The following is a 26,586-nucleotide window of genomic DNA, read 5'->3' on the forward strand; positions in this document are numbered from 1 at the left end:
AGGTTCAAGCTTTTCTCCTGACTGAGCCTTCCGAGCAGCTGGGATTACAGGCACCTGCCACCATATCTGGCTAACTTTTTTGTAATTTTTTAATAGAGATGGGGTTTTGCCATGTTGGCCAGGCTGGGGTCTTAAGCTCCTGACCTCAAGCAATCCACTCCACTCAGCCTCCCAAAGTGCTGGGATTATAGGTGTGAGCCACCACGCCAGGCCCTCCGCTACTATTTAAGATGGTGACTGTGTTTTTAATGACATTTTCAGATGGTGACTATTTTTAACAACATTTTCTAACTAATTGTTGCTGACATAGAGAAACACAATTTTTTTTTTTTTGATACAGGATCTCATTCCACCACCCAGGCTGGAGTGCAGTGGCGCAATCATAGCTCACCCACACCTTGAAGAGCTGGGACTATAGGCACGGGCCACGATGTCCAACTAATTTTTAAAATTTTTGTAGAGACAAGGGCTTGCTGTGTTGTTCAGTCTGGTCTCAAATTCCTTGGTTCAAGTGGTCTTCCAGCCTCAGTCTCCCAAGTGCTGGGATTACAGGTGGGAGCCACCACGCCTGGCCTAATCTTTTACATACTGCTCTACATCTAGAAACCTTATCACACAAATTAAATAACTTACTTGCAGATTCTTTGGGTTTTTTTTTAATGTAGGCCATCATAAAATCTGCAAATTCTGTTAATTTTTCTTCCTTTTTAATTTTTACATTTCTTCTTTTGCTTGTTATATTGCACTGCCTAAGACCTTCAGTATAAAGTTGAATAGAAGTGATGATAATAAACATATCTGCCTTATTCCTGAATTTAAAGGAATTCAGGAATAAGGAATTCCCCATTAAAAAAAAAAATCTAGACCTATAAAGATTGAAAAAAAAAAATAGGACAATAAGCATCTACATCCTACTCCTAAAATTTACCAGTTGCTAATAATTTGGAATATTTGTTTCTCCCTCTCTCTGAAATACTTGAAAGCATGTTGTAGGCATCATGACCCTCACTGCTAACTTCTTAAATTATCTATGCTTAGCTCATTAGTTTTCAGCCTCTCCTCACTTCCAACATTGGTAGCTAAAATTATGTATCTCACCCTACGTACTGGTTTAGTTGCATCCTACAGGGTCTTATATTACTATTTACATTACTGTCAATTCCTTATATCCTCTAATTTACATTATGCCATCCCCTTTGATGAGTTAGAAGTAATTTTTAAATTTATAAATATGTGGGGTCTTTTTCTAGTTATCTTTTGTTATTAATTTCTAACTTATTTGAATTGAGACCAGAGAATATGGTCTTTGAAATTGTGCAGATGACCTTTATGACTTCATGAGAATTCTTCATAAATATTCCATGAACACCTAAAAAAAATTTGACATTCTCCTTTTGTTGTGCACTGATTATATAGTTGCATTAGATCACAATTGAGATTTTTGTTGTTCAGATCATTGTTGTTCATCATTGTTCTGCTTGATCTATCAATTATGGATAGTTATTTTAAAAGAGCTCTACGCCTGTAATCCCAGCACTTTGGGAGGCCGAGGTGGGTAGATCACGAGGTCAAGAGATCAAGACCATCCTGGTCAACATGGTGAAACCCCGTCTCTACTAAAAATACAAAAAAAAAAAAAAAAAAAAAAAAAAAAGCTCTACCACAATGGCAGAGCCAAAAATGGCAAATTCGTCCACTTTTCTTTGTAATTTTGTCCACTGATTCATTCATTTATATATGAAGCCATATGATTAGATGCTTATACACTTGAAATTGTTATGTAGTTCTAGAAAACTGGACCATTTGTCATCATTCATGGACCTGTTTTCTTTCTAGTGATACCTCTTCTATTGCCATTTGGGTGGGATCAATTCTTCTGGCTTGGAATTCAACTTTGTATTGCAGGATATTTAGGATCAATGTCACCTGCCCAAATCAGTCACTAAGACACCAAAAATAACCCAACATATTCTAATACTCTTCTAGAAATGCAGTATAACTTTTAGTTTAGAGCCTCTGTTTTAGTGATTATACTACAAATTTTAATATGCATATTTTACTTCATGCGTAAAGCAACACAGTCCAATAGAACTTTGATATGATGTGAATATCTGTGTTGTCTAATGAGGGAGCCATTAGCCACATGTGGCTACTAAGCCCTTGAAACTGAGAAACTGATTTTTGATTAATTGTAATTTTAATGGCTACATGTCGTAATGGGTAACACAATGGACCATGCAGGTCTAATGCTGAGTTCTTAACACTTCTCTAGAATAAAACTAGGACCTTGGACTGCTTTAACTCTCTTTCTACTAACTTATATACTCACTTTCCGTATTTGCTTTTTATTTTATAGGGTGTTAAACATTAATGTCACTGTTTCATGTAAAGTTACTATTTACTCATATTTGAACCTTCCCTGCTCGTTAGTCTTCTTGTAGCTCAGACTCCCTTTTTAGATAATTTTTCTTTGTTCTAAAGCATATCCTTAGTGTCTGTTTTATATATGTGTGTGTGTGTCTGTGTGTGTGTGTGTGTATGTGTAGTGTAGTGACAGCAAATGACCTCAGTTTTTGCATTGATGAAAATGCTCTCATCTTCATTCATAAAAACTAGGTCCACTAGGTGTATAATTCTAGATTGATACTTTAGGTTCTCTCTAAAGTTTAAAGATACTATTTCATTGTCTTTTGGATTCCATTAACTACTGAGAAGTGAGCTGTCAGTCTTAATATGTCTTTTTTTGAGTAATAAAAAAGAACCTCTCCCTGACCCCTACCACCAAATAACTCTGGCCTCCTTTTAAGATACTTATCTTCAGTGTTCTTCACTTTTTATTACAATCATTCTAGATGTAAGTTTGCTTTTATCTATCCTGCTTTAGGTTTCACTGGGCTTCCTGCATCGGAAGACTCTGGTCTTTAATTCATCTCTGAAATTCCCAGCTGCCATCTCTTCAAATGTTGCCTTCCCCTAGTCTCTATTTTCTTTTTTGGGGGAAATCTAAATTAGGCTTATGTTAAATTTCTCACATATTTCCTAACTTTTCTTATATCGTCTTCATTTTGTTAGTCTCTCTGTTTGACTACCTTCAGACAACTTGCAATGAACCGACCATGTTTTTGAAATATGACAATCCAATATCATTTTGCCTGTATCTCTCTCTAGTGACAGTTATGAGGGTCTATAGTTCTTAACCGTAAAAATAACTAATGGTACTTAGGAAAGCTGTTTAATATTTGTAAGGTGAATTGGATTAATATCCTTAACATGGCAGCTATGCTCTTAGATTCTTGCAATGAGCCAATGATTTGCAGTTCATTACAAGCAAATACAACTTCTATACTAAAATGCCCTGAAATCTTCCTTTCTTTTGCTTTGGAAAATATAAAGTCTAGAAAAAGGAAAACTCAGAGAATTCTTCTGGCCAAAATGAGTTAATAGTTGAAAAAATGCCACCTAAACCCCTCAGGCTTCATAACCTAAGTAAAACTGAAATTTACCAGTGAAGTATTTTACCATTTAAGCCTTGAATGAAATCAAGAATTTCCTAGGCCAACACAAACACCCTAGACTTTAAGGCCAGAAGGGAAAAATGAATGTTTCCTTATGTTAAAACATTCAAATCCTACTTGCTCCTCTACTATTACTCCAGGAACAAATGTTAGGATCAAGAGAGGGAAAACAGGAGGCGTGCTGTCATTCCGAAATACTAAAGCAAGGCCAGCCTAGAGAAAACATCACCTCCTTCAAAGAAGGCATTTCTCCAGTGTTACTGCTTTATTTTCCTCCAGGAAGTATACTAAGAAGGCTGGCTTATCTAGCCATTTATTTTGCTTTCTGAAATAATTAGAAAGATGGCTTAAAGAGCGATTTGAACTTATTCTCATCCAATATTCAAAATGTCTCTGACTGGCCATGGTACAGAAGGACCAAATATTAAAGCTGAAGTAAATCCCCTGATTATCATGAGGCCAAGATAATCTCGCAGAAGGAAACTTGATCCGAAAATGTAGGCAACTTGCTTAGAGCACGTCTCAAGAAACCCAGGTCGCGAATCTAGGCCTGCTAGTTTCCCTTTGTATTCTACCACTCCCTTTAATAAAAACTTATTTTTACAAAATAACATTTAAACAAGATAATCCATCGACTTTAGTGCTTGTGAGTGTAACATGTTAAGTTTAGAGAATGTGGGAAACAGAAAAAGGAAAATGTTTAAACAGGAAAATTTGATATAGTAGTGAATTCAATAACAACCACAATAGTTTAATCTAAAACTTAATACCGGTTATATTAAAAATACATTTTCCCTACATAATTTTAAGAAAATCAATGCATTTCATAGCTTATATAAATAGACAAATGGTAATTTCTTAAAAATAGTAAAAGGCTGTCTGTCCACTTGTCATGTAAACTGGAAAAAAATATAAAGAAGTCTATTAAAAGTATCAAAAATGAAAGGTGCACCGAGTTGAAAGAAAATTTTAAAATACATTTAATTAAGAAATTTTGGTTGAGGACTGTCTCTGATTCATTCCAGACGCCCCCAAAGAAAAAGAAACTTGAAACTCAGAAAGATTGAGAATAATAAAAACAAGTGAGTAGGGAACAGGAAAAGGTGGGGGGATGGTGGGGAGAAAGGCCATTTGGAGGTTGGGGACCTTAGAAATAGTGAGAATGAGAGAAAAGCACACTATGATACTTGCAGATAAGGAGGCAATGATGAATGGAGAACTCTGGTGATGTTTAAAAAGGGGTCAGAGAAATCAACGTCAAAAAATTGTATGAAATGCCTATTTACAGAAGATACTTTGGATCCTAAATATATTTATATTATTTTAGGCTTTTAAAAGTTCAAATGTATTTTACTTCAGAAATTTTCCTTCTACTCTCTCTTAAGAAAGACTGGCAAGAGTCCATTTCAACAATTCCATGCAATGAGAAGAAAATGAACAGCAAAGGTATACGGGATGATTTTTCCTGTAGAGCATTTCTGAAATGACAATTAACAGTTTGAAGCTATTTAATAGGGAAGCTTCTCTCACAAGTGTTTTATGCCCATTTAAATTCTAGCCAATTATCAGTATGGAATAAGTTCTTACAAATACTTTAATGAAACAAATTAGGCAATAGATATGAATACATAATTTACAGAAGAAGAAATACAAAGGGAGAATGAAATTACTTGATGCTTCACTGAGTCGTTGAAGAAATCCAAAAGACACAATAAGGCCGGGCGCGGTGGCTCATGCCTGTAATCCCAGCACTTGGGAGGCTGAGGCAGGCAGATCACTTGAGGTCAGGAGTTTGAGACCAGCCTGGCCAATACGGTAAAACCCTGTCTCTATTAAAAAATACAAAAATTAGCTTGGCCTGGTGGGCAGTGCCTATAGTCCCAGCTACTTGGGAGGCTGAGTCATGAGAGGCGCTTGAACCTGGGAGGCAGAGGTTACAGTGAGCTGAGATCGCACCACTGCACTCCAGCCTGGGTGACAGAGCTAGACTCTGTCTCAATAAACCAACCAACACACAAACAAAAAGACACAATGAAACTTTTTTTCCCATTACATTGAAAAACATTAAAAGGTTGATAAACTTAGTATTGTTGAAGATGTGGCAAAATCAGCAATTGCCTGCACCAGTGAATAGCAGCGTGTGAATACATATGAAACTATAATACTATTTAACATAACAATGGGTCAATTATAGAAATTTACCCTAACCAAATTAATCAGAGATTGTAAAATAAATTACACTGATACAGCTATGCAACGGAATACCACGGAGCCATTAAAAATGATTATTCATTGAGCAGGGCGTGGTGGCTCACGCCTGTAATCCCAGCTCTTTGGGAGGCTGAGGTGTGTGGATCACCGGAGGTCAGGAGTTCAAGACCAGCCTGACCAATATGGTGAAATCCTGTCTTTAAAAAAAAAAAAAAAAAATTATAAAAGAAAAAAAAAAGATTATTCATCAACCTAGAATTGCATTCATGACATTGTACCAAACAGAAAAGGGTTACCATCCAGTATGTATAGTATGATAACTTACACAAGAAACTGTGTATATAGGCACAGAATGTCGAGAAATTCACTAAGATATTAACAGAGACACCATCTCTGGGATTTCAGGAGATTTTTACTTTCTTTTTTTTCTACATGTTAGTATTGTTCAAACATTTCAGGAAGAGTAAGTTTCATTTTTTACAGTTAAAAATAAACAACAAAGCCGATTTTGTTTTAAATATGTTTGTGCCATGGAGGATAAAACAAGTTCTATTAGGTAACAAATGGTCTAGCAGAACTCTACCATCCACAGTCCTTTTTCTGCCCATCTGTCTCTGCTCAGAATGGATTCAAAACAACCATGATTAAATAAAATAAACATGACACACAGAGTCCTTCTGTATTACACGCACAGGAAGACAGGGACTTAAACTCCTTAAAAAGAAAATCCCACATTTTCTCCTTCATTAACTTAATTTTCAAAGAGAGTCATTAACATGCTGCAAACTCATCATTAATGAGTTGCACTCCAAACTCCCTATATGCTGCAGCAGTTGTGTTCTCAGAAGAAAACAGGCTAAATAATTATAGAAATTTAGACACAGTTTTTAAATGCACCTTTGATAGGCAGATTGGAAGTGATGAAAACTTTCTGAATGTGAAATTTATCTAGTGTAGCTGTTTCTTGAAGTTACTTTAAACAAAAGCTGGTCTTAGATTACTCTATTCCCATAAGAGTTCAGTGACTTTTTCTTTTTTTACCTTTTTTCAGTCAATCTATAGGCAGGTCTCTGCAACCTTAGGTACCTTGTAATTACATTTAAATACCTTTCCTTAGTCTTTGAAGCAGCTCCTTACAAGGATTATTATCTATTTGCCTAGTGGCAGACTCCCCGCATAAGCAGCATTTAGACACTGTCAATGTAGTGACCATCATCTTTCCCATTCTCTAAATGAGATGTTAACAACAGGAGGTACTTCTTCCTGAAGCGAACTTCTCTTTCTACCCGCTAAGTAGAAAGCAGTCATTCCTTTATCAGTGGCAACCCATCATCTGTTAGGTATATTTAGAGGTTTACTGTCAAAAATGAAATTCTTTATGTAAGAAGTCTTTCCAAATTTTATAATGAAGCTGGAAAAGACACAGTATTCGATTTTTACTACAAGTGCATCTTTGCAGCATGCACACATACAAATCTATAAAACACAGACCGCTATGGAATGAAATGCTATCATACACAGTTAAATCTCAACAATTTCAGTTCCCAAATAACAAACCCCACAAACCTTTAGTTGCTCATCTACTACTCTTGTAACTTCTCCAGCCATTGATTCCAGGGTGTCCTGAATGGGACTGGATAATAAGCTACTGGTTCCCGTGCAAGATGCACCACCAACATGGTATAAATTTGGTAACAACTGTAAGAAAAATGTAAAAATAACCTCTTTATAATCGAGTAAATATTTTAATAAGCATCAAAGTCATTGCAGAGTGAATGAGAAGGGTGAAGAAATACTGTTAAAGATAATCTCTTCTCAGTCAAAGGCTCTCTGCACAGATTAATTAACTGAGGTCATGACTATGGGCATTCATTTTTATTCAATGAGTCACAGCAACCCTAAGAAACACTAGACTGGGTACTAGGAGACTTTCACATTGACCACTTCTGTCACTAAGCAGCTTTGAAACCACAGGAATAATACACTACCCTCTCACATCTTAATGTCCTCATCTGGGGTATGAAAGTTGAGTCACTTACTCACAACACTTCTGTCATCAAAAGTGTAGGTGTTTGCCAGACCAGGTAACTCTCCAGTTTTCTGCATACTCCAAATGCGTATCCTACAAATCTATTCAATTCAGTTCTGACACTGTCTACCCGGAGTTTGCCTCAGATCCCAAAAGTGAGAGACTCAGTCCCACCAGACTACGCCCGATTCAGACGCCAGTCCCAGGTCCCAGGTTGTTACTGGTACTTCTAACCAACCAGCTATAAATTCAAGGGGTTCCCACGAATCCTTCCTCAGCTTCCCAAATTTGCTAAAATGACTTAGAGAACTCAGCAAAGCATTTTAATTATGATCACTGGCTTACTATAAAAGATACAGCTCAGCAGTAGCCAAACAGAAGATGTACAGGGTAAAGTGTGAGGTCAGGGGAGCTTCCATGCCCTGTCGGGGTACACGGCCCTCCCAGCACACTGATGAGTTCATCAACCCAAAAGTTCTCTGAAGCCTACTATTTAGAGATTTTATGGAGGACCCATTACATAGACACGATTGATTAAATCACTGGCCATTGGTGTCCATTCAGTCTCCAGCCCCTCTGTATTTCCGGGGGGCCTGGGGGTGGGGTGACAGATTCAGTTCACTAATCACATGGCTGGTTCCTCTGGCAACCTCCCCTATCCTGCAGCTATCTAAGGGCTCAGGAAGAGTCATCTCATTAGGATAAACTCTGGTGTGGTGAGAGGGGCTTTTTATTAATAACAAAAGATGCTTTTATCATCTCTGTCACTCAGGAAATTACAGGGGTTTTAGAAGCTCTTTGTCAGGAACCAGGAACAAAGACCAAATGTTATAACAGAAGATGCTCCTATCATCCCGATCACTCAGGAAATTACAAGGGTTTTAGAAGCTCCATACCAGGAACTGGGAACAAAGGCCAAAATACATTTCTTATTGTATCACAGGAGTATCTGATTGATATACAGGCTCCTTTCATGACATTCAGTGATTGTGTGATTCTAACAGCAGAACCAAAACTAGATCCCCCTTTTCCTGACGCACAGTTAAGTCCTTGCTCTACTAAGTCACACTTTGGGAACCAAAGTCTGTGAGAGAAGTTTTAGTTTAGAGATAACAGAGGGGAGTTTCATGTTATCAGCTTAGAAACAGAATCACTTTAAAGGAGTTGTTACGCATTTAAATTACAGCTCCCTCTCAGTTACTGAGGCCCAATCATACCCTCTGAAAATCACACTGGCCCTTTGCTTTTTATTCTGTATCTTGATTATGGGTCATCAGCACAGGTACAGAAAGGAGGTCAAGGCTAATTCAGTTCACTTTGCCATTTGCTAGTAAACTCGGAATTAGGTAGAGAGATAAAGAAAGTTGAAACTAGTTTCTAAAACTAAATTTTATAAAACGTTTTTATTATACAGACTCTCACACTGCCTGAAGTGAAACTCACCGTTTTAGAGTTCTTAGCATCACGCATGAGCCGCTCTGCTGATTTTAAATCTTCCTGGATAGCATCTCCCCCACAATTTCGTAAGGAGTTGAGATGATCCTGTACTTTCACACATATTCTGTCAATCATCTGCTCCAAACCAGAAAAAGGCAAGCATCCAGGTCAGCCCAGCAGATATTCAGATAGAAGGAAACACAGACGAGCACGAAAAAAAACTTCAGCAAACCACAGAAGGCACGAAGATGAAAAAATCAAACCCTTCTAACTGGAATGGTTAAGAATGCCGCTTATAAGCAATTATTAATTTACTTTATTCATGCAACTAACCTTTGGCAACTTTAACCCCAGAAAAAAACTGAAGGCACTTCAGTTCCCTTTCCTGCCTTAGGAAATGCAGCAGTAGAACAAAAGTGAACACTTCTTGATGATTCAGAACTGCACTCAGTGACATTTTGCTAGATACTAACTCCTTCATTAACTTTTAGTGAGCACCCTCCATGCGTTAGACACAGAATTAGGTACTGAGGAAACACAAAGAATGTGCAACACTTCGACTGTTGCAATGACTAAAAAATGATGCCCAACAGCCAGTTGGTCTCAATATTATAGAAACCGGAACATCCCTTAGAAACTGGTATTTTAAAAATTGATTCAATTACATCAAGTATTTTTCTTTGTAAATTAAGAGCCACCAAAAAACAAAAGCAAGTTGAGGTTTTATTATATTAACACAGGTAATAAGAAAGTCAATATCATCTACTTTCTATTACAATAAGATGTCTCCTCTGCCAAGTTAATTGCACCTAAATTATTCTCAATTGCTTTAGGGATACAAAATACAAAACCCAATGGGAGATGGCAGATCCCTTTGGTAGACAAAAAATACTACAGAAAGTTAAGATTATATTCTTCTATATTTGTACTTATACAAAAAAGCATGAAGGAGGCCAAGAAGTCTGAAGAAAAGGATAACCACAGTGTGGTTGTAAAAGTGTCTCCAACATTTTCAGCAGAGCTGTAGGTTGTCTACTTATTTCATGTTCTTAAAAAAATTATTCATTCTTCAAAGACCTTACATGTCAAGAGTCCCCTTCCATGTGGTAATTCATTTGGTAGAAGACACAAACGATATTCTTTTTAAGTTAAATTCACACTTCTCGATTTTGAATTATTTGATATCACAACTATAGGAAGTTAAAGTCTGTCCTTCTTTCCCCATCAATTTCAAAATGATAGAGACTTTACACACTATTCAGAGACTTCAGGTCTGATGACAGAGTCCATGTCTATTTGCTGCAGCACTACAATCTCTCTTCCCTTTTCCTTTGTAAAATCAGGTTCGTAATATCTGCCGCACCTTCTTTACTAGAGTGTTATGAAGACAATTCAGCAAAATAACATCTCTCAAAGCACCTATTACTGATAAAGGGCCAGTAATGCCAAAGTTTATGTACAATAAAAACAGCTCCTATTGCTGTAAAATATATTGAGGCTACACAAGTTAATATCTTGAGATCCCTATAGGAAAGGGAAGTTATACGAATATTGCTTCTCACATCAAATTCTCTCTCTGCCTAAAATCCCTCAAATCTAAGATAAGAAAGTTATGATTCCTGCCTATGACTGTAGGCAGAAGTCATATTTTTCTGTATTATACAATGCCCTGCACAGAGCTAACTATAAGTTTTTTAAAATCCTAATTGATACAAATCATAACTGTTCTAACTACTGTATTGATCTGTGCTTCCTGAAGCAAAAATGCTCATCAATAATTCATATCTTAACCAAGAATGGATGCCTAATTTCAAGAGACAAATAAACCACACACTAAGAAAGAAACTGATATACAGTTGGGGCCGCAAAAGGCTGATGTGAGAGGCACGTGAATGAAGCACCATAGGGCTGATTGTCATTGATAGAGACCAAAGAGACACTTGAAATGTATGCCCTTAAGCATTCACCAAGGAGAGGGTTTACATGAACTCACCAAAAATGGTCTTTAAGTAGAACATTTTAAAATATCATCCAAAAGAAAAATTAAAATTAACTTCTTCAATTCAAAGAAGACATAAAATCTCAGGTCTCCCAAATTCTTCAGAGCATAGCTCAACAGACCACATTCGGATGCTTTACTGTGAAAGAGCTCAAAGCTCAGAAAAGGTAAACTATTTAAGATGACATGGAATGATTACACAGAGTACAAATGGAAAATTTTTAAAAAAGTTAAATCAAGAGGTTGATTGGTTGATAATTCATCCCTCAAGAAGATAAATATGAAAAATAAAGAGCTGCAATATGAAAGGCTACAATCTCTTGGATTATCCTGTCAGAAGACCTCATAGAAGATGGTTGTGTTAGGGCTGTTTAACCTCTACTTCAACCCAAGTCTATAGCATTCAGTTTCTGTAAAGCAACACAGAAAAGGTGTTGACTGCCGTAGTTTATGAAGCTCAATTCCTTCCAAGAAAATGCACCCTGTCATTCCTGGACATGGTTTTGAGTGTTAATCTGTCTTCTTACAACCTTCCTGCAGGTCCCATATCTTCCCCTTGAGAACACCCTGAACAATCATACGCTCTCTTCCAGTGACAGTCTTGCACGTATTTAAACACACCTATCTTTTCTTCCTGAATCTTTTCTTCAGGTTTAACAGTCCCATCTCCTTTTCCCATGCCTACACTGACACAGTTGCGCAGTCCTTGACCTCCTTTTCCACAGGTCACTTCTGCATTCTGTGTTCTACCTAGACCCTCATGAAGTCCACCCTCCTCAGTGAAATGAACTGTAACACAAGAGTGGACTGGTAAGCACAGAGCTGAGCTGAACACAGCTATCATCTTCCTTACTGTAGAAAGCATACCTTCGTTAGTACGGTACAAGTCAAAATGGCTTCTTTAGCAACCACGTCACACCACTAACTCGTATCACACTTGCTGGTGACTACCTAGGCTTTTTAAAATATACTGCGCTATTGAACCCATGTTGTGTAAGAATGACAACCATTAGCAATAAATGCCATCTGCGGTTGCTCACAAGTTGATACAACTGTTCTTAGTTCCAGCAAATAGCTTATTCACAGAAAATTTTATCATTCTCCACATCTGTTTCTTCATTCCATTCAAGAGAAATTACTGAACACCTGGCACAGAGGAGCTAGTCTTGAAAAAGATGACCCTTTGTCATCAAGCAACTTAAAAACACAGAAGTGGGAAGAAATATTCACAGCTAACAGTAACACAGATATAAAGTGCTACATAATATCCACAAGGACATGAGCGTTTTATTTCCTTCACTGCTGAATCCCTACTCCTTATGATAGTGCTTGCCATATCATAGACATTTACAACTGTTTATTCAATGACAAAAGATAAAAGCTTTAAAAAATTTTTAGCCAAAAGAAGAATCATACCTAGCTGAGGTCAAAAATAACATTTTTTTTTTTTTTTCAGCTGAGTCCTGAAAGATTTCTACAGATTGAGAAAACAGAAGAGATTGCTGAGCAAAATAATGAACCCAAGCAGTGGTACATCCAGACACTGTGACTCCTATCTCCTGGTTATGAACAGAGGTGCTTCACAATGGGAGATCAGATTGTAACGATGGGTAAAGGAAGGACACTGTTAGCACTCCAGTGCAGGCAAAGAGGTTGAACATAGTGTCCAAGGCACAGAGCACCCAGCTCTTCCCCACAACTGTAAGCTCCAGAAATCCCTTACCCCATAAACACTCCTGGTGGCTCAGCTTCCCTGATACAAAGGACATGGGCTACGGAAAGCAGGAAGAGTCATGCAAGATGAAAAAAGTAGTTCTTGTATAAAAAAAATGTGGAAGGGAGTTAGTCCTCTTAGCAAGAGGACTGCTAGTATAAATAGAAACAAAAGAAGTATCTTTTGCAGCCAATGAGGGTATAGTGGGCACTGGAGTTCAAGATGGCTCCAAAGGTTCAACCCTCAGTGGATGATGGTGTCCCTGAAAGAAATGGCAAAATCAAGGGTTCAAAAGGATGAATCTGGTCTTAAACAATGATCTCTCAGAATGCCAAAGGGGTGGAGATGCTGAAAAAGTAATTGGGAAGACAGGAACTCTGGAAAGAAACAGGGACTGAATGGTTAGATCCAGGAGTTACACAGATGAGAGAGTTAAAATAGAACCTTAGTTTGTGTCCTATCAGTTTATTTAATTCTGTATTAGAGTATCACAATTTTAATTGCTAAGCATTATTTCTTATCCTCTGACTACTCCTGTTCATAGCCGCCTCTTCTGATTTTATTCACCTATCATTCTCTGTTCCAGTGAACTTACAATGACAATTTTTTTAAAGTTCTCTGCTGTCCTCTGCATTATCTGAGCTCAATTCCTTTGTTCATCTTGCTCTTTGACACACAAATTGTTTTCCTCAAATAGCTTGTGAATTTTGGTTTTAAGTTAATTTTTTGAAGAGAAATATTTCACTTTTTTTATTATTATAATTCCGTTTCCCCGCTAAAGCTGGGTAGAGAAGAGGAATGCAGTAAAAGAGAAAAACACCTCAGTTTCTCTTTAGCAGTGTTAATATTCATCAAACTTTTAATTATTCAAAAGAATCTTGAAATTTGTTTCCTTTTTTTTAATAAACCTGCCATTGTGAACACAAAATCTGGGAATCTGTGTTCTACCCATGGAGGTGTGAAGGAATAAAGAGAAAGGTACAGAATGTCTCCAAAGCAGCAAATTCGATCACTTTCAGACTTTATCATCAATTATAATCAAAAGTTCCTAATATTTGCATAGAAACCTAAAATACACCTTACTGGCAACTGCTGATTGACAATAAACATGCATATTTAGCATAAGAATTAGCCTACCTTTTCTTCCTTCAACATCTTCCCTCAAACTCTACTTAGATTTGTTGTCATTTTCAGAAAATAGTTCTTACTGTCCCACTGGAAATGATTCAAATGCTAGAAGTCCTTTGCTCTCAGAGGTCAGTTAAGAATAGGAGAAGTCCCAGGCACTGGCTGGCTTACCTGCTGGGTGGTGCTGGTGACAATACCCTGCTGCAGGCGGTAGGCCTGCTCTTGAAGGTATTTTCTAGTCTCGTGATTGCGTAGCAGGTAGTTTTCTATCTGGAAATAAAGCACAGGTATCCCTCAAGAACACATTTCAACGCAGCAGAGAATAAAGTGTAAGTGAAACAGTCAGTTGTTGAACTTAAAAACCGAAGCGCAAATCCACACAGCCTGCCAGTGCCTGGACGCCACAAAACACACGGGATGGAGAAAACTGGCTTTTACTGTGACTACTGTGTTTTTAGTGAGAGATTCAACTTGCAGGTAACTGGAGTAATTTGCATGTAACTCAGTAACTGAAAAAGATAAGCAAGTTTTTAATTGCCTGTAGGGTTAGAAACCCCACTTTGTGACTTTTCATCACTTTCAGCACACAATCTCAATCCTTCTCTCGCATGACCACCCAACAGTTCAGAAGTTAAATAAATATCCCCAAGGAATAAGGATGGTGCTCTCTGAATCTCTTATAGCCTTATTCCAGTTGTAGAATGTATCAGCACTTAGAAAAATTCTTTATTTTAACATAAAAAGAGAGAGAGACAGAAAGAAGAGCTACAAAATTTGAAGGATACAGGCTGGTACAACTCAAAGATACATACCAATTTCATTAACCCATCAGACTTCCATATCTTCTCAAAAACAGGACTGAATTATTAAAATTATAGCAAATAAAAAATGGATTTCTGTATTTTTAAACATAGATTATATCCTATGAAAAATTCAAAGGTGCAAATGATAACTAGATTAAAATAAAGCATTCAAGAATAACAATACGCAATAAATATACATTTAACAAAAATGCAAGGTTAAGTATTAAGAATGATGAATACCTATAAAAATGTTTTTTCAGGAATATTCTGAGGTTGGTAAATTTTGTCATCTTTTTTTTTAATATGTTCTTTTTGTTTCTTTTTAATAACATCACTTAACCATTTGGCTTTTAATTTGTCACAGCAGTTCCCTGGTTAAGAACTTCTAACAACTGTGAAGCTCTAAGTATTATTACATTTTAATTTTCATTTTCCATATGCTTAAATGACTACTACTTAATATCAATTTGAAATTATTAAAATACAGACTATAATTACTATCATCCCTTGAAAATATAAAGGAGAACAAAATGTACCTTTCCATTAAACATAAATGAAGAAATTATAAAAACGAAAAGATACCTGAAATGAAACATCATTAAAGTGACACATTAATGCCTTGATATTATATTCTATTACTTTCTCTTGTTGCTTCCCAAGAAGTCATCTCTTTCCAAGGTGACATTACTATCAGTGCAGAATATTTTGCTGAAAAGATTCTTGCCTGAAACATGTGACAGGCACACACTACCACCCAGCTTCCAGTCTTTTTGCTCTATTAGTTATTACATACTTGGCCTCACTGCAGCACTGAATGTAGCTGGATCCGAGACAAGTTTGGTTTTTCAGAAGGCTCATCTCACACACAGGCGGTGCATCCAAGGATGGCTCATGCCTTCCAGACATTTCCCCAGATGCACCAGTGGTGCTTTACAGACTTAAGCCAGGAAGGAATTTTTTAAAGAAACGTAATACTCTAAAGCTTGTTTCTAAAAACGAGCTCAAAAGGAAGAAACTGTAATAATTTTCAGGTGATTTTAATATCAGGCCTGTATATACCACCACCGAAATTATTTGCATCTTAGAGTAATAGGGTAAACTTTGCTTGCACGCACCATTTCAGACTAAGGACAGAAAACCCGCCTCCTGAAGGACCAAAGGGGTCATTATCATGTTTACCGGGCTCCCCTAGACAGCTGAGAGCAAGCCGGGAGATAATCCAGAGCTAGTTAGACATCTCTGGTCTCACTGCTGAAAACAACAGCAGCACAAGAAGCAAAAACAAACAAAATCTATGTTTTAGTAAAGAATCTTGTGGGTTTTTTTTTTTTAATATATTGAGTATTGAATCACCATATTTTCTAATTCAATAGAGTAAAAGTAAATAGTCCTATTTTTTCCCAGAAGATAAAAATCTACCTGTTAAAATAAAAACTTGAATATATAAGAACACAGCAAGTTTTACAAGAAAAACCTATAGGCTGGGTGTGTGGCTCATGCTTGAATCCCAACACGTTGGGAGGCTGAGGCAAGAGGATCCTTTGAGCCCAGGAATTTGAGACCAGCCTGGACAACATAGCAAGACCTCATCTCTACAAAAAAATTTAAAACTCCCCCAGGAACGATGGCTCACTCCTGTAGTTCTAGCCACTCAGGAGGCTGAAGTGGGAGGATCACTTGAGCTCAGGAGTGCGAGGCTACAGTGAACCATGACTGTGCCACTGCACTCTGGCCTGGGTGACAGATGAGACCCTGTCTCAGAAAAAGAACAGAAGAGAAGGAGAGGAGAGGAAAAGAAGATGAGAGGAAAAGGAGAAGAGAAGAAGGGAGAAGGACAGGAGAAGGAGAGGGGAAGGGAGAGAAGAGAAACAAGGAAATATAAGCTTTAAAGTCACCAACTTTTTGTTAACAAAGCACAAATGTGACAGTTAACATATTTGCATACTTTGTGCTGAGTGTTCATTTTCTGTACCTACTTTCAATTTCCTGACCTGTCAATTGTGTCTTGATATGGGAGGATTCATAGCTATCATGTTTGTAACTGTTTTCTATTTATTACGTTTGGTCTTTGTTTCTTTTATCTTCCCTTTTTTTCCACTGTCTCTGGTTTTAATTAAGCATTTTGTATGGTCAAATCTCTCTTCTCTCCTAGTTTATCAATTATACTCCTTTTAAAAAACTTCTTAGTACTTGTCTTAGTGTTTGCAATATGCATTTATAAATAATCCAAGTCTATTTTCAAATAACGCTATATCGCTTCATAAGTAGTGCAGGTACTTTGTAACAGAATATTGTCAATTCCCTTTCTATCCTTTATACCACATTCACCCAGTATACTGTGATTATTATGACTTTAAAAACTAGTCATCTAGTATATCAACTAAGAAACACAGAATGTTACCTTCTTTTATTCCCTCTGATGCTCTTTCTTTCTTTATGCAGATCCAATTTCTAATCTATATCATTTTCCTTCTCCCTGAAGAACTTTTAACATTTCTTGCAAGACAGATCTACTAGTGATATATTTCCTCAGTTTTTGTTTATCCTAGAAAGTCTTTATTTCTGCGTGACTTTTGAAGGATAATTTTCCTAGATATAGAATTCTAGGCCGCTGGGGGTGTTTTGTATCAACACTTTATTTCACTCCTTTCTCTTTTTGCTTACATGGTTTCTGACAAAAAGAGTGATGTAATTCTTATCCTGGTTTCTCAATACACAGGTGTTTTTTAGTCTAAGTTCTCTAAAGATTTTCTCTTTGTCTTTGGTTTTCCACATTTTGAATATGCTATGCCTATGTGTGCTTTTTTGGTATTTATTCTACTTGGTATTCTCTGAGCTTTCTGGATTTGTGGTTTAGTGTCTGTTCGAATTTCAGAAAATTATCAGCCATTATTACTTTAGATGTTTCTTTTGTTCCTTTCTGTGTTTTCCTTTTGGTATTCCCATTATTTGCAAGTTTCATCTTCTATAATTACCCCACAGTTCTGGGATAGTCTGTTCTTTTCTTTTTGCAATTCAATTTGGGAAGTTTCTATTGAAGAATCCTAGAGCTCAAAGATTCTTCCCTCAACCATGTCCAGTCTACCAATAACCTCATCAAAGGCATTCTTCATTTCTGTTACAGGTTTTTTATCTTTAGTATTTTTAGTTTTTCTTAAGAACTTTCATCTCCTGCTTACATTACCCATCTGTTCTTGACTGTTATCTGTTTTTTCCACTAGAACCCTTAACAAGTTAATCATGGTTATTTTAAAGGCTCTGATAATTCCAAAATTGGTATCATATATGTCTCATTCTGATGCTTGTTTTGTCTCTTTCACACTGTGCTTTATTGTTGCTTTTTAGCATGCTTTGCAATTTTTCGCTGAAAGCTGAAAATGATGTATCTGGTAATACAAACTAAAGTCAGTAGCCTTTTAGTGTGAGGTTTTATACATTAACTGGCTAAGAGCTAGGCTCTGTTGAATATTTGTTTTAGCAGTATATGCCAGAGGTTTCGATGTCCTCTAGTGTCCTTGGTTTTGTATCCCCTGTTGTTTGGGGTTTCCCTAGAAACTCTTTGATTACAGTCTGTGTCTTGCAGTTTGCTGGGTTGTAATCCACTGTTATTTTACTTAACTTGGTGATAAGGTGTTAGGAAGGAGAAGCATTTTATAATCATTATAATTAGTCTTTTTTTTTTTAAGCAATCCTGGTCCCTGGGCTATGGCCTTCAAAAACAGTTCTTATCCTTTTTAGCCCTACCCCTTATGTGAGACAGAAAGGCTAGAGAGGGCTGGGTTAATTGTGTTTCCCCTATTCAAATAAGACCCCACCAAAGTAGTTTCTCTGGCTGGTAGACCTTTGTTATTTAGAACAGAATGCTCTGGGTGTGTTTCAAACTGGTTATTTTCCCCTTCCCCCAGCCAGAAAAAAAATTTTTTTTTCTCCAATCTTTACTGTGATAGCCTGGTGTGACTCATGGAAGTAAAACCCATGAAAGGGTGGGGACTTCCCTAAAACTGAACCCCTGGGAGTTTTTAGCTCTAAGCTAGTCTATGCTAAGCCTCTAGCAATTCATCACTTATTGTTTAAGTGCTCCTGTAAGTTATCATTCTACTAGCTTCTGCTCCTGGCAAGCTGATCTTGGCTATGATTCACTGTGATTCTCTGTACTTTCCTTTCTCTCCACTCTCCAGTTTCCAGGGTGATAGTTTTCCTTGTGGCTTCAGTTCTTTGATAGATCTAAGAAAAGTCATTGATTTTCTGTTTGTTCAGATTTTTTGTTGTAAGGATGGGACTGATAACTTTCAAGTTCTTGAGAGATTAAATCTGAAACCAGAAACCTGGTGTCTCTAGAAACATGTCTTTTATTCAAAGCTGATTAGTATCCTATTGGAAACTATAAAGACATCTAATATTTTTATGTAGCTTTTCACAAACTCCTTTTTACATATACTGTGTCACTGGATCCTCGTGGTCACCTTAGACAAATTAGTCTTCCTGCTCTTTGTTTTCCGTATCTGCAATAACAGAACCTTCTGCATCATTTCTTTTAAAGATTACATGTATTAATTTATGTGATACATTTAAAATAGTGCCAGACACCCAGTAAGAATTATATATTGTCAGCTAAACATAGTTATTACATAGTTTTATTTTTCCTACTTACATAGTTGAAAAAAAGAAGTTCAGAAAAATTGAATAACTTATTGAAGGTTATGGGAAGAGTTTAATTTTAAGTCAGATATTCTAAATTGAAATCTTGATTTCTTTTGCCATACCACAGCTTTTCCTTCCCTCATCTCTAATCGTATTCTCTTCTATTCAATATATGCCTAAAAAGTATTCAAGTGACCAGGCATGGTGGCTCACACCTACAACCCCAACACTTTGGGCAGCCAAGGCAGGAGGACTGCTTGAGCACAGGAGTTTGAGACCAGCTTGGACAACATAGTGAGAACTCATCTCTATAAAAAATTTTAAAAATGAGCTGGGCACAGTGGCATATGCCTGTAGTCCTGCTTTAGATGGGAGGATCACCTGAGGAAAGGTGGTTGAGGCTGCAGTGAGCCATGACTGCACTACTGTACTCTAGCTTGGGCAACAGAGCGAGACTGTGTCAACCAATCAATCAATCAATCAATTAATGAAGTATCCAATCATATATGCCGGGCACTGTGCTAGCTGTGGGAATAAACAAGATGAAAAAATACATAAGCTTTGCCTTCAAATAACTCATAGTCTATTAGGAGAAAAAAAACATGTAGCCAGGTAACTTAAATCAATGTCACAAGGCCAATGACAGAGAGGAGCATGGGAAATCCTAACAAGACCACACACCTAGGGAAGGAAAGGGCCTCTGAGAGGTTTTCCTGGTTGAGCTGACACTGGATTTCAATCTCAACAGACCTGCATGGCAGTCAGGAAAGAGAAAGGATGTCTGGAATATAGCAGAGATTCTTAAAACTTTATAAACACCATGAGAGCTTGTGAAAACACAAATGCTAAGTCCTACCTCAGTTTCTGAGGCTCAATAATTTGCACTTTTAATGAGTTCCCTGAGACAGGCCAAAACAAAGAGTTGGCCAAAGATGAAGTGGGAAGTGAACAGGAGTCAGATCCTGGACAGAATTTCCTGGTGTGTTAAGGAGACCCAGCTTTATTTGTTCTGAAAGCTACTAGGAGGGGATAGAGTGAAAATTTTAGTCTGCTCAGATTTACCCCAAAATAGGATGGCTATTTTTTACTGCAACATGGAAAACTGACAAGAGGAGGCAAATGTGACAATGATCCTGGTAAGAGATGATGAGCCTTGAAGAAAGGTATCCGTAATGGGAACAGAGGGAAGGAAAGCTAGTGAAGGGATTTATGCTACAGGATGGCAGACTTGGTGATTGATTAGCTACGGAAGAAATGAGAGAAAAAAGTCAATTTTGGGAGACTGGATGGAAGGTGGTAGCACTGTGATCTGAGACTCCATCAACCAAGATGGACCCTAAGGTTAAGGAAACAAAGTCACCTCCGGGGGTAAGGGTTCAGGGCCAGGTGGCAAGGGAAATTTCTAAATTCCTACAGCTCGAAACTCCCTAACAACAGGAGCTATCACACTCCTTCTACTCTGATTTACAACTCGGACCAGTATAACTCTTTTTTGATAAGTAACTGCAAACCTTAAACCAGTTTCAGCCAGTGTACAGAGGCTGCACACAAGCTGTCTTTGTGTACTATAGTTCACCTTTTAACATAATCACAGTCACCCTCATTTTAATGCTAAAACTTCACCCCAAAGTGAATATGAGAGGTATGTTACATTTTTATCCATTGCACATGCACTCTGCTCCCCTCATGAACATGTATAGCTTCCCCCTACACCTGCTGCATATGTATAACTGGATTGGGTGATGCAGGCCTTGTGAGGCATAAAATCCAACCTGCCTTTCCCTTAAGACGGGAGCACATTGAGCACACACCAGAGACTGTCTCTTCCCGGTTTGCAAACCAGTATCATTGATAAAGCTATCCTTTCTAAATTTAGCCATCCTGGTGGTCTTTTCGATGACATCACCAAGGAGAAAGAACAAAGGGGGAGGAAAAGTTCAAAGATTCATCAAGTAACAGTGTGAGCAGAACAGGCTTCTTCAGATGGGAAATATCTGAGCACATCTCAAATGGAGAGAAAGGTAGCCAGAGAAAGAGAAGGATGAAGATACGGGAGGGCAGGGAATGATTCAGAGGTTTCCAGCACAGGGAAGAACAAGAAGGTCAAATGCACCAGGGAATGGCTGGGCTTTGAAGTGGTAGATACCTCGGAGTTTGCCAGTACAGAGGCAGGAATGGGTGTGGATTTACCTACATTTATAGATAAGGATGGTAAAGTGAGAGCTCAATAATACTCTAAATTTCTTGATGAAAAAAGAAGAGAGGGTTCCATCTGTTAAGAATGAAGGGGAGGGAAGTTGTGTCAACTGATAGTCACTTCCACAACTTCCTCCAACAGCAATCCGGGAAGTTAACTATTCGTAAGCTCTGGCATGTTGAAGTTGTAAGGATGTTATTTTATTCCACCTAAACTGCATGACAAGTTTTAGTCCCTTAGTTTTCTCCTCCCTCAGTCATGTATTACGCCAGCTGTAGTCATAAGAACACAAAACAATGTGAAAGAAAAAAAAGTAAAATAACAAAGTACTGTTTATACATTCAGGAACATGACCACAATTCAAATGTGAATTTCTTGTGATTAAGCTACTGATTCTTTAGTACCTTTTGGAGAGCCTCTTCTGTTTTTTCAGGGTTTGTTTTCAGGGCTTGAGAAGCATCATACATAGGAATTGGCATAAATCTTAACGTGTAGTTCCTAGGAAAAGGAGAAAATAATGTACTTATTAAAAATAACTTCCTATTACCTTAACTCAGCATTGTTTTTTTAAAATCCAAAAGGATAGCTGCAAGAAAGGCTTAGAAAATTCCAAACCACCAGACCATTTGGGTCCCTAGACTGCAGATTATCCTTTGTGATAACCACACGTGCAATACCTCAGGCAACCTCATTAATTCACACCACCTAAAAAACTGACACAACGTGGAGGAATGCAATTTTGTTGTTTTGTTTTTAGTTTTGGATTCCATCAAGGACAGAGTTTTCACACTGGGATTGAAAAGATGAATTGAGAGAAAGCCTAAGGAAAGTCCAACGTCAACTTGCTACATGGGTTTTAGTAACCGATATACCTGACTGTACCTGGGTCCTCACAGTGCTGATGTGTGGTGACCAGATCCAAACTTGTAGAGGAAAAAACAGAAATAAAAACAAAACATTTCCTTGCAAAGCAAGCCATCAGCATCCACAAAATAGTCTAAAGTTTCTGGGCTCCAGTAAACGAAGATGTCCAATATACAAGAGAGATGGTCTCTTTTAAAGCTGCTGGGAAAGGGTCTGCTGCCTGGCTAAACACTCTGACCTCTGCAGGTCCTTTCAGCTTGAGTTCAAGAGCTGCCATCCACCAGGCTCTAGAAACCAAATGAAGCAACTGTTGACTGCTGTATATTATCCCATTGCTACTGGCAGGCCTACTAAACACAAACATGCAGGAGAGAGCCATTTTTGTGTGAGGAAAACACATAGAACTCTGAATCTAGTTCCTGGTCTTTGATCCTGACCTACCTGCAAACTACTATGTGCTCAGATGGCCATTAACACCTGTTCATCTACCACAAACTCCAGTATTAGAGATGACTTCTGTCCTCCATCCCAAAATGCATCTGTCCATTTCTACAACACGGTGCTCAGGAAGAGATCAATTTCACCTTGGGCTACTTGGTGGCAACTGGCACATTAAAACTGCATGGTCAGCTGCCTTGTTTAAGGACTCTTAATTATCAGCAGCACTCACAGTGTGCTTCTCAGGCATATTTACGTGACAAGATCTACCGGAATAATAAATTACCAACTAACTCCTAAAATAAGGTACTAATAATGAAGAAATAATAAAGAAAACCATCTTCTTAATAATAGTAGCAGTCTAGATGGGCATTATCTAATGGGAAAAAAAAATTCACCCAGACCCAACTTACAGGGTGGCTTCATGTAAAATAATCAAAGAGAAACCTGGAATTTCTGTAGCTTTAACTTTTATCTTAGATTTATTTTAGCAAAATTGTTTTTGTTTGCTTTCAGAAAATCCAGTCAAATGAAATTAAGAGACAGTATGTCTTTTTCACGGCCTTGACAATTTTCCTTTCCCTCATCTAATTTTTATCGTGTTACAGACCAGCACAGTTTATTTAAACCAAATGTGATTTTGAAGCACTGGCATCTTGGAGCAGAGCATACATAACTGACTGTGATCAAGGGAGTCCAACAGGCAATCTGGAAATGCTGAGTACTGGTCGTGCACGCTCCTGGCTTCTTCCAAACACCAGTCTGGGCTGGCAGTCTATAACATCAGGGTGGCAACTGTGCTGTTAGCATCCAGATGCAGCTCAGTGTAAACAAATGTCTCCATTTGGGGTTTGCGGTGCAACAGGAGTAACCATAGGGGGTTCTGTAATCATGCAGTGGACGTGCTAAACCGATGGTCTAAGCTGCCTTACCCCTATTTGGTGATGGCCTGGGGTCAGTACAAAGAAGGGGCTGAGAGATGAGTCTTTGTGATTTTCTAGCAGCAGTAACTTTGAACTCCTGTCTAAAGCAGAGCAACAGGATTTAGAAACGGAAGGGACTTAGAGATCATTTATCCTCATCCTCTCACTTTATGAAAAAGGAATTAATCAGAGGTAAAATGCCTTGATCAAGGTCACAAGCTTGTGGGTGACAGAGCTGAAGACTGAATGAAGGACTCCTGATTCCCAGTCTAGGGTTGTACCACAACACCATACCAGGCATGAGAGGCCCTCCTGGGAGGCCTCACGTATATATACGAGGAATCCGGAAAGACACAAAATAGTGAGCATTTCCTCCTCTTTCCCAGGGAAACAGCTTCTATACTATCGGACCCTAATTTTTCACCCACATTTTATAGACTCTCATTTTTAATGCTATACATCTGCTTTGTCCATTTCTGCCTTTATAATATAACATGAGGATGGAAAAGCCCAGAAAGAACCACATTCCTAGTATTACTTTCTACTATGTGTAGCATTATTATTTTCTCATTTAGCTTCCTGGGAATATAAATTCAACAATAAATAATACTTGCAGGGTTTAGTTACTGAAGTAATGAAGAAAGCCTTTCAAAGTAATGAGACAACTTGGCCCCGGGCTTACCATTGATCAATTTCACCTTTATTTTCTGGACCTCAGGTTCCTTCTTAGCAGCGAATTCAAAGGTGTCACAAAGCAAAAGAACAAGACCCAGTGTAGACTGTGAAACCACAGAGGGGAAAGGAAACAGGCAAGTGTCACATGGCCCCTTTCCTGTGATCTTATTTAATTGTCACGACAGTGTGGTGTCTCTGGCAGAACAGGCATCTGAGCCCTCATTTCATACACAAGGAAACTCCCACCAGGAGAAATTCGGTGTCTTCCAAGAACCCATAGCTGGTCAGCAGTAGATTAAATTCAGACCCAGATCTTCTGATTCCCCAATGAACAGTTGCTTCCATTACCCCCCAGATAACACATGCACCACTGGGGTCTTTTTGGTATTTTCCTAGAAAGGAATCCTAATTCAAACTTACTTTTCCATGGCAACAGCTATATCCTGAAAGCCTTGGGCAGTGATGTTGTTCTTGTCCCATATTACTGTCCTGTTTGAAAACCAAATCACATAAGTGATCAGACACTTGGGAATAGAGAAAAGGATTCTCACACTGAATATAAATCTCTCATAGACAGCACTGACTGTCTAGATACTTATTTCAGTGAGCAAGGAATAATGTTCATCTTTATTTCTAACCAAACGAGGATAAGCACCTCCCCCAATATCATATTCGTAACACATTTACCAGGCAAGTAGCGTGGAAAAACTGCTTAAAAGCAATGGCACATAAATTAACTTACTATCATGTTATCTAACTTTCACTAGACAGAACACTCTAAATTCTGATTTCTCTGATATTCTCCCAATAGTATTCTGGTATTTATGTCTGAGGTGGAAGCTATTTACAAAAGATACTAACCAGTTCCATGCCCAATATAAAGAATTTCAGCTACTGAGAGTTTTTTTCCCCCTAAACAGTAAAACACTAGTGTTTCTAAAACACTACAGTGAATCTGTCACAGTTCCTTGCGTTTTCATTATTTCCCTGACATGGCTTAATTGGTAATCCAGGAATTTCCTCACTCTGCTGGCAAAATGTCACTTACTATAAACAGGAGATTGTTTGCTTTTTAAACACAAAATCTATTTGGGGAGAAAAATATTATTTTACCTTCAGAATGTGTATACTTGGGACGTATTTAGGATTTTTCAATTCACCCTGACACATAAAATAACTTTTATCTGTCTGGATGATCCCAGCCTCACAACTCTCACCACCTTCCCTTCCTGATCTCGATGACCTTATTTACACACACACTGACCTTCAAAGAAACTGCTGCAGATTTTGGCTTTTGGCTTCAGTTTAGACAGAAAACTCAACTTTTATGCCAGACAATATAAAAACATCATGAAAGAGCCCCTGAGGAGCAATGTGAATTAACTCTTCATGCACCAGACTGCTGACCTAGGTAGCAACTCCAATCTGTCTGAATGATGGATGGCAACAGGGAGACAGTGGAGCTAGTCCTTAAGAAAAGCCACGCTTAGGAAACATGGAATAAACAGCTAGCACCCAGTGTGAGCCTGGTTTTGAACCAGCGGACCTTTTGTGCCCCTTGTTTTTAAGTCTTTATATTGGCCGGGATGAGCAAGGGGGTTAAGACCTTGGGCTCACAGCAAAGCATGGGCTCTGCTCACTTAGTGCTGCCTACAAAACATTTCCCTGTTACCTTAACCCAGATATTTTTGATCATCACCGTTTAATTTTAACTTTTTTTTTTAGACAGGGTCTCGCTTTGTGCAGAATGCACAGTCTGGAGTGCAGTGGCACAATTCTCAATGCCTTTACCCATACATTGGCCAGCTGTCAATGCTGATGTCAAATAGGAAATCGTGACAGTTCTCAGTCAGGTTCTACTTGGCAACAGAACTGTAAGACAACAGACTGAAGGAATCACTTTGTCTAAACTTGGGAACGCCCTCTCATTATTCTGACAGAAGTCTTGACACTGTCACCTCTTCTCCTCAGCTGGCCTCAAGGGAAGCTCAGGTCCCCTTGGGCCCAGCAGC

General features: G+C 38.1%; 1 protein-coding gene across 9 annotated transcripts in view; it reads right to left on the reverse strand.

Annotated features, from left to right (window-relative positions):
- Positions 1 to 26,586, reverse strand: part of CARMIL1 (capping protein regulator and myosin 1 linker 1) — a 342,171-nt gene that overhangs the window by 76,389 nt on the left and 239,196 nt on the right. For all 9 annotated transcript variants that reach the window (XM_064363059.1, XM_064363058.1, XM_064363055.1 and 6 more), the window contains exons 22-26: positions 24,995 to 25,063; positions 22,079 to 22,172; positions 14,205 to 14,303; positions 9,199 to 9,327; positions 7,293 to 7,424 (exon numbers count right to left, since the gene is read on the reverse strand). In XM_064363059.1, the coding sequence (XP_064219129.1) occupies positions 7,293 to 7,424; positions 9,199 to 9,327; positions 14,205 to 14,303; positions 22,079 to 22,172; positions 24,995 to 25,063 (523 nt within the window). The remainder of the gene's footprint in view (positions 1 to 7,292; positions 7,425 to 9,198; positions 9,328 to 14,204; positions 14,304 to 22,078; positions 22,173 to 24,994; positions 25,064 to 26,586) is intronic.

This window comes from Aotus nancymaae, unplaced genomic scaffold (genome assembly GCF_030222135.1).
Source record: "Aotus nancymaae isolate 86718 unplaced genomic scaffold, 86718_ANA_hifiasm-v0.15.2.pri h1tg000051l, whole genome shotgun sequence".
NCBI classification, from domain to species: Eukaryota; Metazoa; Chordata; class Mammalia; order Primates; family Aotidae; genus Aotus; species Aotus nancymaae.